A 13,088-nucleotide genomic window follows, 5' to 3' on the forward strand; every position below is an offset into this window, starting at 1 on the left:
ATCTGAAAACCATCTCTTTGCTGGCAAAAGTCCCTCCCAACCATTACTCCCTTGCTGGTAGGGTCAATGGCCGCACTAACAAAGCCAGCAGGCCACGCTCTCTCCCTCACCTCCAGAACTGGCACATGCTCATCCCTCTGCTTGGGAGTATTTTCTCCTCTGCCCCTTCCCTGGGCTAACATCTACTCACTCTTCCAAGTCTCAGCTCAGATGTGATTTTTCCCTAGACAACCGTTCTGGATGTCCTCAGGGCTCAAAGGGGCGCAATGTAGGTATTCCTGTATTTTGCTGTGTTCACCTCTGCCTGGCACTTAATTCTCTGCAGCCCCCGGATCAAAGTTCTGAGAGGACAGGGAGCATGTCCGGTTTCTCACTCAGTTGCCAGCTCTAAGCACAATGCCTGGCACGTAGAAAATCCTCAGTCTAGTTTCACAAGTGAATGAATGAATAAATGCATTGGAATTACCTTCTACTCCAAGGTCACTGGGGGTCACCAAGGTCACTCTTGCCCTCCGCACTTTCTACCCACATTTCTCCAGAATGACAGAATGATACACGTCAGCAATTAAAGATGATTCTTTGGAAAGACCGCCAACCTCTAGACACAGGGTTGGGTTTTGAGAAGGAGATGGAAAGAGACTAGCGGATAACTGGTCTGTGGCACAGGCAGAAAGGCCACTAAAGGAGACCAATAAAATAGCTCTCAAGTGGCACCAAGAATTCTCATCAAAAGGCTCCTTCCTCATCCACATGTTTCTGGTCCTAAGGGCCAGTTAGTTCTGTGAAATATAAATATCTCCGTATCTTAAACAGAAATGCAATTGAAGATATATGGACAATACCTCCTAATGCTCGTCTAACGTGGATGACAATAATGGCTGGCGTGTGCCAGGCACTAGGCCAAGAGCTTTGTATGTGCTCGTATTTAATCCTCCAACAACTGCTAACAGAGAACTACTACTGTTATCTCCATATGATCTATTGAGATGAGAAGCCAGGCTTAGGGCAGTAAGGAACTTGCCCAGGATATCCACCTCGTAATTGGCAGAGCGGGGATTAAAGACGAAATGATAATCCTGTCCACTTGTCAGGTTGTGCAGATCACGAGAACGACAGCTAACTTAGCAGGGCCCTGGGCTAAACTCTTTACACTTATTTCGAATTTAGCCCTGCCCACAGGTGTCTGAGAGAACCTTCGAGTGGCATTCAAGCACTATCTTTCACCCCGAGACCCGCAGGAAGTCAGCGAGAGCGGTTCCCTCTGGCTTTCCAGATAGCAAAATGAGTCACGAGTTATTAAAGTGTGTCGTGCGGGGACAATGAAAGAGCCTGAGCCAGCGCTGGAGGAGAATCTCAAGATGCTATTTCTAATGGCGGCCTCTACCCTCAGTTGACATTCCCTCCCACACAGTGGTGGCCCCAGGGATGGCGAGCGACGGGCATCGCCCACCCTGAGGGAGAGTTCAAAACCGAAGCATGCGAAGCATGACACAAACATGAAGTGTGGAAAACGCATTCCTTGCGAACGGTTCCCCGTCAAATTCCCCGCATCCCTCTTCGACGACGTTATCAGGAGCATCGTTCAACCCGGCCCATTGGAGCGTGCCTACGAAAAAGGCTGAAAAATGTGACCAATCAGGAAAGTTATTTTTGTGAGAAAGAAGAAAAATGTCACCAAAAAGGGTCAGGAGATAACCCTCCTGGGCTGAAAATAACTGCCCGGCTGGCAGAGCCGTCAGGGAACAGGCGGAGGACGAGAGACGTAATGCAGAGCGCTGAGGGAGCTCCAGTGGAGTGAAGCGGCCGAGGGATGAGGAAATTGGCCTAATTTGGGAACATGAGCCCAACGGCATTGCTCAGATTCCTGCAAGAGAATCTGGCTAACTTTCAGTTCTGCGTCCTAGGAGGAACACTGAAGGGATGGGGGGTGGAGAGAAAGGGAACAGCTGTGACTCAAACATTTCTCCAGACAAGTGGATGAATAAGGGTCGTCAAGCGAGAACCAACCCCCGCTCCAGAAGGATTCCCTGGGAGTAACCCAAAAGCCACTCTCTGCTGGGAGCTCTGTGCGCCGACCTGTCCGGCAGGTAGAAGAGGTCAGGTGGTGGAGAAGCACCTGGCTGGAGTCACAGAGACGAGACTAGCTCGATGAGCTGAATGACTCTGGACCAGTCACCCAACCTCTCAAAGTCTCAGTGTCTTCAAAGTAAGATGAGGTCAGGGGAGCACCCAGTTCAAGAGCTCCCGTGAGGCTTACGTAGGACATTGTGTGCAATTAACAGAGAGGTAGCAGCTGTTCCAATGCAAACCAAACTTATTATTAAAAGGACAATCTGCAAGCCAAAAGTCAAGCCGCAAAGAGGTCTAGACCCAAGTGAGAAGGGTTCATCCAAAAGACAGGCCAGCCCTGGGCATTACTTTCCGCCCGAGATTACTTTCCGCCAACAGCATCGTCCGGTAATGTAACATCATGGTAGAGAGCGCCCTGGTCTTTTCTTGAAGGAGCTGTGTAAGAGCAGAATCATTTGAATCAACAGAAGGTGAAAGGTCAAACAGAGAAATCCAGTTCAATTCTCAGAGCTGCCCTGACAGGAGGAAGTTAGACACTGCAGGCAGGAAGACCCTCACCATGGAATCATCTTCCAGTACAATTCTCAGCAACCGTAATTGTTCAGCACCCATACCAAATACCAAACCAATAGCAAACTGCCAGCTGAACTAGGCATCTACGATCCACACCTGATCTGTGACAGGTGGCCCCATAACCCCCAAAAAGAGAAGAGTGCAGTCATAAACTTTCTTGGTGCTTACTGTTTTTTGAGAGATTCCCGTGTGTCAGGTACTGGGCTAAGCACATTATGTTCGTTACCTAATTTCGTCTAAAGCAGGAAGTAGAACTCTAACCAACTCCGAGCCAGTAAAACTTCACCAAGAGCTCATCTTTCAGGTGACTCAGTACAACTAGACAGTTGAAGTTCTTTGAAATTATCTGAAATTTCCAGAATGACTAAGCAAATAAAGAGACATTCCCTCTCCTCTCAGAGAGGGAGGAAGCATTTAACAACCTAGACTGCGCCACCGGGATCCTAGAGGCAGAAAGGCCCAAATGGTTACAGAGAAAATGGGCAGAAGGAAAAGACCCAGAAGAGCTGACAAAGGCAACTCAGGCAGGTGTCCTGGGATTTCAGGGCATCTAATCTTCCACCGAACTCTACACAACTTTAAATTAGAAATCTGGAGAGGAATGTGGATTTGTTGTTGTTGTTACTAAAAATAATTCTTTCCTGTCATACCCAAATCTCTGAATAAAACCTCTGTATGAATTGTTTTTTGAAAAAATGATGACACATTGGTTGCCAATGGCCCACTCAACAGCCCTTCTCCTCTTCTCCCTAACGCCAAACCCCAGTGTTATGGCTGTGGCAACATGCCTGGTTGAAAAGTCCCTTGAAATTTACGGTGGTTTTTGAGAGCCAGTTCTGACCAATGAAACGTAACTAGAAGTCTACTTGGTGAGGTCTGTGGCTACTGTTTTCCTCATAAGAAGGAACAAACTTAGCTGGCATGCACCTTGAACTCTTCTACTATGGCCCCTCCTCCTACCTAGAATGCAGATCTGATGCCCGGGGAACCACCAGCCAGCTCACAACCATAACAGTGAGAACAAGCCTCGAGCCGCAGGTGGCAGAGTCAGAAGCCAGGAGGCGCCGGGGTAATGCAGGATATTGCCCGGTGACTGCACCTGCCCTGTTCTGCCCTCCACTGGACTTCCTGCTATGAGAAGACTCATGCCTGCTTGATTCAAAAACCGGGGTCAAGTTTCTGATCCATGTAGCCGAATTCAATACTGAGAGATACACAAGGGTACCTGAAAATCAATCCGTCCTGAAAGACCAGGAGTTTTATTTATTTATTTTTTTTTTAAATTTTTTTTTTTCAACGTTTATTTATTTTTGGGACAGAGAGAGACAGAGCATGAATGGGGAAGGGGCAGAGAGAGAGGGAGACACAGAATCGGAAACAGGCTCCAGGCTCCGAGCCATCAGCCCAGAGCCTGACGCGGGGCTCGAACTCACGGACCGCGAGATCGTGACCTGGCTGAAGTCGGACGCTTAACCGACTGCGCCACCCAGGCGCCCCAAGGAGTTTTAAACTTCAATGGAAGTAGCACACGGCAGACGAAACGTGAGTAAATCTGAGCCGGTGTATGAAAGGAAGGAGTGGCAAACGGGACAAGGGAGGCCACATGTAAGCAAGCACCGGTATCGGTGCCAGCCAGCAACGGCCAGCTGTCGCCATGGGGGGACGCCAGCCCAGCACTCCCACTGTGCCAGAACTTCTGATTTTAAAGAGAAGCCCAGAATCTGGATTTTCACGTGAAGTTTCCCAACTCCTAAACAACCAAATGCAAACATTTTAAACTCTGTGCGGATCAAACAAGACATGACTGTATGCCACATTCAACCCAAAGGTTCCCAGGTTTTAATCTTAATAGAGGGGGTTAAGGCAAAATAAAAAGAACATCCAAGTTCTAGAGAGATAATAATGATTAGTAACAAATTGCGAGCCATGTGCCAGATTGTGTGAAGGGCTTACATCTATTATCTCATGTCTTCTTTTCAGCCGCCCTGTGGAGGATGTGAAATGATTATCCCTGCCTTATTGATGAGGGAACTGAGGCTGAAAGAGGTTAAATAACTTGCCCGGAGTCCTAGGCTTCATGGGTGGCTGAGCCAGGATTTCAACCCAGGCCCGTATGACCCTGAGGCCGGCGCTCTTCCCCACTCTTCCTAAGGCATGCCCGCACACCCAGGAAGCACAAACACTGCTTTCGATCACTACTGGTTTACCTGTGGATAAATCAGTCAGAGCCCTCGAAGGGACCTCCAAGTCAGTTTGACAAGAGACCCAGGCTCACATCCTCCTACGTCGCTGTCCTTTAATAGAAATGGCAAAGCACTGGCCAGTGCCCGTCTATTTGCTAGTTTACCGAGCGAACACACGTGTGCGTAGTGCTGTTCAGTTTACCAAAGCACTGTCGAATGCATCCCTCTCGTAATCCCCGCAGCAACCTGGTGGTATTGTTGCCACCACCTGCCAGATAATGAAATGGGAGATTAGAGAGAGGAGTGGACTTGTTCGAGATCCAGGCCATTAGCAGAGCCGGCTCTCAGGCTCTGGTCTGTCCAAGCCGTGTGTTCTCTCTACTCTAGCAGGATGCGCCTCTTCTTCCTCCACCAGAGCGTCCAACTCCACCACCCTGCTTCGAAATCATCATTCCTACTTAACTCTACAGGAACTGCAGCTGTCTGACCGCCCCCAGGTACCATTAAGTACGTTTTCATGGATAGCTCCATCCTAGAATATAGTCAGCGAGAGGGCAAAGAAAAATATATCAAGTCATACACTCTGAATCGGAATGTAAATGGGCACACACACAAGTCTCGGGATCTAATTTTAGAAAGAAACAGCCAAAATGTCCCACACAGCACAGTGAGCATCTGGCCCTGAGGGAGGCTGCCCACATGGCCTTAAACCTCAGTCAGCCCAGGGAGACCAGGAATGCTGCATTTCTGATGTGCATGTCACAGCCAGGCACCGGTTGGGTGAAGAACAGAATGACTTTTCATCATGTTCTCCCAGAAAAATGCTAAGGCCCAGAGGTAGGTATCCCTGGGGAAATCAGTAGGTATTCCAGAGAGGCTGAAACCCTGAAAAGTTCATCCCAGTCTGCAACTTTGAAGTTAGGTACTCACAGGACTGACTCTCACCTGGGAGCCAAGGGGAAGGCGATGGGCGGGTGAACGACGCCTACCTACCCCAGCCTAGAAGCTGATTTGGTGTGGGGGTGACACAGAGCTTCAAGACCGTCAGGTCATTCCAGGACATCCTTCCTGGCCCACCACCTAACCATGATGGGCGGCTAGAATCCCCTTCACAGTTAAGTAGTTAAGCAGACGTGTGATTAGTCCTTCTGGCTGCCAGTGATCACGGGAATAGAAGTTCCATGATGGCAGGAGATTCTGTCCCTTTTGATCACTGAGATACGCCAACCCTCTAAAATGGTACCTGGCACACAGTAAACTTCAATAAATATTTGTTGCACAAAGGAATAAATGATTTGCTGTTGAGATGCATCCTTCTAGACCCACAGTCTAAAGCGGCCAGAGGCCAAGAGGAGACTTCCATTAACCTAGTCACGTGCTTGCACAGTTCTCTTTAAAGACATCCACGACTGCAGTTCGAGTCGCACTATGGACCACAGTTCCATACCCAGTGTTGGGTGTATGTGTTCTGTCACCGTCTTCCTAGATTCTACCACCGCTCCCCTGAGCTGTGCTTCCAGTGTGCCACCCCAACCCCCACCCTGCAACCCCCACCCTGCAACCCCCACCCTGCAACACTCCTTCTCAGCTTCTAAGGGCCCCATCGCACACGGTGTACTTCACCCCGAGTCTTTGCACTGTCAACTGCATGCCTGTTCCACGCTGGGCACTGTGATCAACAAAGGGGTACAATGGTAAAGCACAACCTGACTTCCAAAAGCTCACATCTTGTGAGGGAGCCAGGCAGGTAAACAATTAGAATACAACATAAGAAGCGCCGTAATGTAGGTGCTGTGGCCAAAGTCACAAACTGACAACCCTCAGGCCCAATCTGGTCCATATGATGAGTTGTCATAATTGGTTACTAAGCTGTAAAAATGTGTTGCTTTCTCACCACATTTTAGACAGCGAGCATCTCTTGGAAAATCAGAGGATCCGGCAATACCGGGTATTCGCCAGTATCACTAGCTTTCGCTAGGCAGTGGTTACCTCTTTACAGGGGACATGTGCCACACACAGCCTCCTCCCCCCCCGCCCCCAGTTCCCACAACCCCTTCCCACCCTCTCTGTACTGCTCCAGGCAATGAGGCCAAGGGTTGGCTACCACTTTTCTGTGCCGGCATGACTGTTACCTTCAAGTAATAATTATTGGTACCCACATTTCTATAGTAAGTGAGAAAGGGAAAGATAAACTGAAAGGGCCATGTACAGAAATGCTGGAGAACTTGCTTCCTAGAAGGGTGAAGAACTTCCCAACATATGTGATATGTAAGTATGTGTGTCTGTGTCTTGTCCCCAGCATGCTTTGCTCATGCACCTGCCGAGCCCATTATAACGGCTTTGCCGCGTAGATCCCTTCATCTATTATACCTGCTAGGGCCAACGAGCTGGGTAACTGAGAAGCCAGGTTTCCTGCTGCTTGGGAACTGTCTCGTGGGGCAAACAGATCCATAAAAAGAAAATGAACACACGACGTGAGAACATATACACGTTCTATAATAGGTACCACGGGCACCAAGAAGAAGGAGCCCTAAGATGGCCTGGAGGAGTTAGGAAGAACTGACGGAGGGATTACCCTGAAACTGACTCTTGAAAAGGGCAAAGTTTGCTCAAATGAACAGAGGAAAAGTGCAAAGGGGCTCTGCGTAAACTTCCAAAAATAGCGCCCTGGCATTAAAAGTGTTGCTCATCAGGATTACCCACCCTCCACAGAGCAGCTGGATAAATTCCCACAATTCCAGGGCACTCGGAGAAGTTTCCAGGAAAGTAAGGCCAGTACTAATCCCCTTCCTGCCTGAAAACTGTAGAAACTGCAGGTCACCGCTGAGAGCAAACGTCCAGTTGTGTAATCCAACCTTACGTCATCAGCATGCCTCACTGGCATTTATTCGGTAGAAATAAAAACCTGGATTTCTCCGGGATTTTCAGACTTCCCAGTTACCCCTGCCTCAGCAAGCTGAAGAACATTCTCCACTGAGAATATAAAGCAATGCAGAAACTACTCTGGCATCAAAGAAAAACGTTCTTCTGTCATTTCTTGCAAATAGGACAAATGCCAAGGAAGGGAATCCCCAAATCAAGACAGGAGGAAGGGCTGGTGTTAACGAGAAGCCATATGGAATATCAAATCCTTGCTGATTGAGTAATAACTAACTCTGGGGCACCTGGTGGCTCAATCCGTTAAGCGACCGACTCTTGATTCCGGCTCAGGTCATGATCTCACGGTTCGTGCTATTAGCACGGAGCCCGCTTGGGATTCTCTCTTTCTCTCTCTCTCTCTCTCTCATTCTCTCTCTCTCTCTCTCAAAATAAATAAACTTGCAAAAAAAAAAGCAATTACTAACTCTTAGCATTTTTTTGTAACACCCACCTCTCCAGTCAGAATCGAAGAGGAGTTCTTGTTACTGAGATGATTGTCCACTTGAGCTGACTCCTGCTGAGCTCGGCGACCCATCTTGGGCCCCTGTAAGGAGAGATGGGGAGCGCTGCTGACCCAAACATCTTTGAGCCACTATGAGGACAAGAATTCTGGGAAGGTAAGCAAGGACATGATGTATGAAGACGTGGTGGAGGATGGGATTTGAGTAACTTGAATATATTTCTCAAAAATGCTCCAAACCCTGAAAACAAAGCACCTGACATCATTTCTATTTAATAGGAAAATATGAAATTCCTGGATTAACGATCACAAGTTTCTCTTTTAACTACCAGAGATCTTTCCTACCCAAAGAAATGCAGCTAGACTTTCCTCTAGAAGGAACAGAGATCTCATGTCAGGCACTGGATTAAATGCTCCCCATGCGTTTTTCCATTTCATCTTCACTGCAGCACTTTGAAGTAGATATCAACGTCTCCATTCTAGAGATAAGGAAACCGAGGTTCGGGAGGGTTCACTTGTTTTAGTTAAAAAATAATTTTATAATTGACACACAACGTTAACCTTTTTTTTTTTTTTTTTTTAACCCAGTAAGCAGCTTCATACTCCATTTGACCTCTGGACCCCCAGCTCCTAGCCATTCCTCCGTGTTAGAAATCCGAGTCTTGATTTCCTAAATCATAAAACTGAAGTAACTCCCACCTCCTCGTGGGAACTCCGGTCAAGAAAAGGCCACTCCAGCCTGCCTGCCTTCTTTTCATGCGTTAAAACACTGTGGTTTTTACATGAACTTCTGGCAGGTGAAGTCCCACGGAAAAAGCCCTAGGGTAGGTGCAAATGCGACCCTGACCAGGATCTCCCCCCCCACCCCGCCCCAATCACCCTTCAGATATGTCCTTTCTAGGGGAGTTAGCACTCAGGGCTCCAGAAAGCGCAGACTGGCTGGGAAATTTCCCACCGGTTCCGGAGGCCTGCAGGCGCAGGATCTGTTTTCTGCTTTTGGAGAATTTTAAAGAAAGCACACCCCAGGCCGGGGGCGGGGCAGCTGAGGCCGCCTCTTCCTCGGCCTCACCCCGGCGCGGCTCTGGGCCCGGCCGCTGGGGACAGGCCAGGCCGAGGCGCCACAGGGACGCCGAGCCGGCTAGGTCGCTCCTCCCCACCCGCCAAATCCTAGCCCCAAATCCCCAAGTCAATCCTCACGGAGGTGGCCGAGCCGCGGCGTCGCTCCTCGCCTAAGTCCAGCACGTCCTCCATCTCCGCGGCCGCCTGACGTCACTTCCTGGAAACCAAGCGGCCCAGTCGCGTCCCTGACGATGGCTCCGCCCCTTCATCTCAATATTTAAAGGATCCGTGGCATCATTCCTGGATTCCGTGTGCCCCCTTTGAATTTAAACCAAAACTTCCCAAAACTTCCTCGCTTGACAGTTCTGGAAGAAACCTCCAGATATTAAATCCCGCTAAGGCTGCTCCTGTGGGACAGTGAAAAAATGTTAGTCTTTAGGAACTGTCTACACTTGTAGATCTGTTTAAATATTATTTAGTGCAGGGTTGTCCGGGTGGCCTAGTCGGTTGAGCGTCCGACTTTGGCTCAGGCCCTTTCTCTCACGGTTTGTGAGTTCGAGGTCTGCATCGGGCTCTGTGCTGACAGCCTGGAGCCTGCTTTGGATTTTGTGTCTCCCTCTCCCTCTGCCCCTCCCCCACTTGTGCTCTGTCTCAAAAAGAAACATTAAAATATTTTTTAATTTAAATATTACGTGCAAAGCATTAGTTAATAGTAGTAATTAAATTGATCCTTCCTATTTAGCTTCCTATATAGCCCTTGCAATGTACAAACAACCTTCACAGTTATTAGCTCACATGAAGGGCATAATAACCGTATGTGGAAAAACAAGATGAGTAGTATTGTTTCCATTGGACAGTAAAGAAAACAGGCTTACAGGTGGGGGAGTGGGGGGGGGGGTGTCAGGTGCAAACAGTTTCTAATAGAAAATGCAATATATATAATCTCTGCCTTCAAGAACTTTACGAAGAGGCTGAACGAAGATGTCAAATACCTTAGTAGTAATAACATTCAAAAGCATAAGTAATCTCTCCAAAAGCCCCACAAAGTGAGCACCAGTGATATCTGCATTCAACAATTGAGGATAGATACTAAGGTGCAAAGATGTGGCTTGAGGGAAATCATCTGAGTGCTAAGCAGCAGAGCCAGTTCCTTTTTTTTTTTTTTTTAAGTTTATTTACTTATTTTGAGACAGCGACAAAGAGTGCACATGTGGGAGGGGCAGAGAGAGGGAGAGACAGAATCCCAAGCAGGCCACATGCTGTCAGCACAAAGCCCAACGATGTGGGGTCAAACTCACAAACCATGAGATATCAAGAGTCCAAGAGTCGGAGGCTTAACCAACTGAGCCACCCAGGTGCCCCCACCAGGTGCCTTTGTGATACCAGATCTTACAAGAGTACTTTTCTTCTGCACATATTACTGGGTACCAGCCATTCTCCTAGGCTAACCGAGGAAGATATCCCTCCAATTCCCAGCCTAATGGGGCAAGCAAGTTGAGTCTTCATTGATTCTTCATGTAAGATCCCCAAGTCAACACCACTGGCCAGGTCCCTGGTCCTGATCAGCTGGAACCCCCAGAGAGATGGTCTCATGGTCCTGAAAGTGAGCAAGAGCCCCGATATCATGCTGGGCATAAGGTCAAGATGACCACTGCTAAAACGTGAGGACTTGAGAGTGGAAGTGGCACCCCCTAAAAGTGGATTGCAAGCATTTCTTCAATACCCAATAAATTACTCAATTCAACCGGTCATCCACACATGTTTACTGGGTAGGGCCGTGTGTTCACATGCCTTGTGACAGCAACAGCACTGCTTGCATGTCAGAAGATTTGAGGTCTTATCCTGGCTCTGCTGATAACTACCTGTGTGGCCAGGCAGAGCCCTCTGGACCTGTCTCCTCCCTTGTAATTGCTCTTAGAGATTACCCTAAGATCTGATTCTCAATGAAAATACCCTGTTAGATTTTAACCTGAAGAAACATCCATTGCCAAAATCTGAGACAGATGAAATATAGGCTCCGATGAATCCTTTGTTTTCTTCTTCCTTGGTACTAGATGAGGAAGAAGGGCTTACTCTTTGGATTTTTCCAAAATCCATAACCTACTTCCCTGCTTTGTGTGAGCTCATAGCTACACTGCCACCACCTTAAAGCCAGTTTTCAAACCTTTACTCTCACTTCTTCCTTGCCTTGCTGAAAGCAAAAGGTGCCTGGTGCTCGCTCTGGGCAGAAAGAAGCTCTAGAATGGTGGCTTCCAGACCTTGCTGAACACCTGAATCACCTGTGAGGTTTATTATACTACTCTTTTTTTTTTTTTTTTTTTTTTAGTTTATTTATTTTGAGAGAGAGAGAGAGAGAGCAGAGGAGGGGCAGAGAGAGAGGGAGAGCGAGTAAATCCCAAGCAGGTCCCGAGCTGTCAGCAGAGCAGGACGCGGGTCTCGAACCCATGAACCCATGAGATCATGACCTTAGCCGAAACCAAGAGTCGGATGCTCCACCTACTGAGCCACCCAGGCGCCCCACCTGTGAGGTTTATTAAAAACACATGTGCCAGGGCCCCACCCCCGGAGGGTGATTTGGTAGAGGTGGAGTCCAGAAGGATGTAATTTTAATTTTCCTCCCATCTTGCAAGTGTTTGCTTAAAGGCCTCAGTAACACAGCAACAAGCTGTGTTGCTGTCACCCTATTTCATGTTTCAGCAGTCCCAACCCAGGCACTCCATATTCTACCTCCCTGCTTTATTTTCTGCCATGGCACTTCTCTTTTATCGTAATACATAAATTACTTGGTTTATGGCCTTTCCCATGCACCTACCCACCCCCTGTGTAAGTTCCATTAAGGGCAAGGGCTTTGTTTATTAGTTTGTTTTGTTCACTGCTGCGTCCACAGAGCCTAGAACAGGGCCCGGCACACAGTGAATGTCATAAATATTTCTCGAATGATGGCTGAATTTCAGAGGCAGTATTGCATGGGACGTGCATAGACTCTGGCAAGAGACTTCCTGCCTCCAGATCTCAGGGTTGGCACCTACTGGCTATATACTGTAGGTAAATTACTTTTAAGCTTTCTACATCTAGATTTCCTCTTGTTACTCAAATGACAACAATGCCTACCCAAACTAGAGGGGCTGAGTTAACTATCACCTCCGCCACCCATAAGCGTGTGGCCTTTAAAAAAAAAAAAATTGCTCTGTGCCTCAGTTTCCTCAACAGTAGCCTGTCCAGTTTCCTCAACAGTAGACTGCCTCAGTTTCCTCAACAGTAGACTGGAATTCTGTGAACATCCCAGCGGCCTAGGAGCCAGGAGCAGGGAACTGACCTCACAGGAAGGGTCCAGGAAGGCTGGGTGAGGTGGGGTGGGGTGGCTGGAAGCAGCACTGATTCCCAGGAGTGATCGGGAGGCTGTGTTACTGGGAAGCAACGCGCCTTGCCTTCTCTGAGCTTCTCGTGGGAAAAGACCCAGAAGCTTAGTTGGAGAAGAGGAACGAGAGCGAGCGGAGGGAAAACTTCCCCTCACCCATCTGGGAAATGGGCTGGGGCCAACTGCTGACTTTGCGCTCGCTGGCGCGGCTCCCTGCGGAACCCTCGGCGGGGAGGGAGGCTGCGAACATCTGGAGGACATTTCTGCGAGAGCGGCTGCCGAACGGGGCCCGGGGAAGAGAGAGGTGCACTTGTGCGCACGTCGGGCCGAGAGGGAGGCCGTCCCCGCAGGTTCCGGTCCCGCGGCCCTCGCCCTCCCCCGCGGCCCCTTTTCTCCAGCCACCCCCCTCCAGTTCCCCCCCCCCCCCCCCCCCCCCGCCCCAGCCCTGCTCGCCGTCCGGGCCCCG

General features: G+C 48.9%; 1 protein-coding gene across 4 annotated transcripts in view; it reads right to left on the reverse strand.

Annotated features, from left to right (window-relative positions):
- Positions 1-13,004, reverse strand: part of IFT43 (intraflagellar transport 43) — an 85,534-nt gene extending 72,530 nt beyond the window's left edge. The window contains exons 1-2 of one of the 4 annotated variants that reach the window (XM_086709236.1): positions 12,581-12,898; positions 8,197-8,289 (exon numbers count right to left, since the gene is read on the reverse strand). In XM_086709236.1, the coding sequence (XP_086565362.1) occupies positions 8,197-8,289; positions 12,581-12,883 (396 nt within the window). In that variant the 5' untranslated portion in view covers positions 12,884-12,898. Of the gene's footprint in view, positions 1-8,196; positions 8,290-8,550; positions 8,685-9,402; positions 9,523-12,580 lie in introns of those variants that run through there. The other 3 variants (XM_086709238.1, XM_086709237.1, XM_086709239.1) reach the window with 3 other exon arrangements.
- Positions 13,005-13,088: the final 84 nt, after the last annotated feature.

The sequence above is a fragment of the Puma concolor genome, chromosome B3 (genome assembly GCF_028749965.1).
Source record: "Puma concolor isolate L17-30 chromosome B3, mPumCon1.1.hap2, whole genome shotgun sequence".
Taxonomy (NCBI): Eukaryota; Metazoa; Chordata; class Mammalia; order Carnivora; family Felidae; genus Puma; species Puma concolor.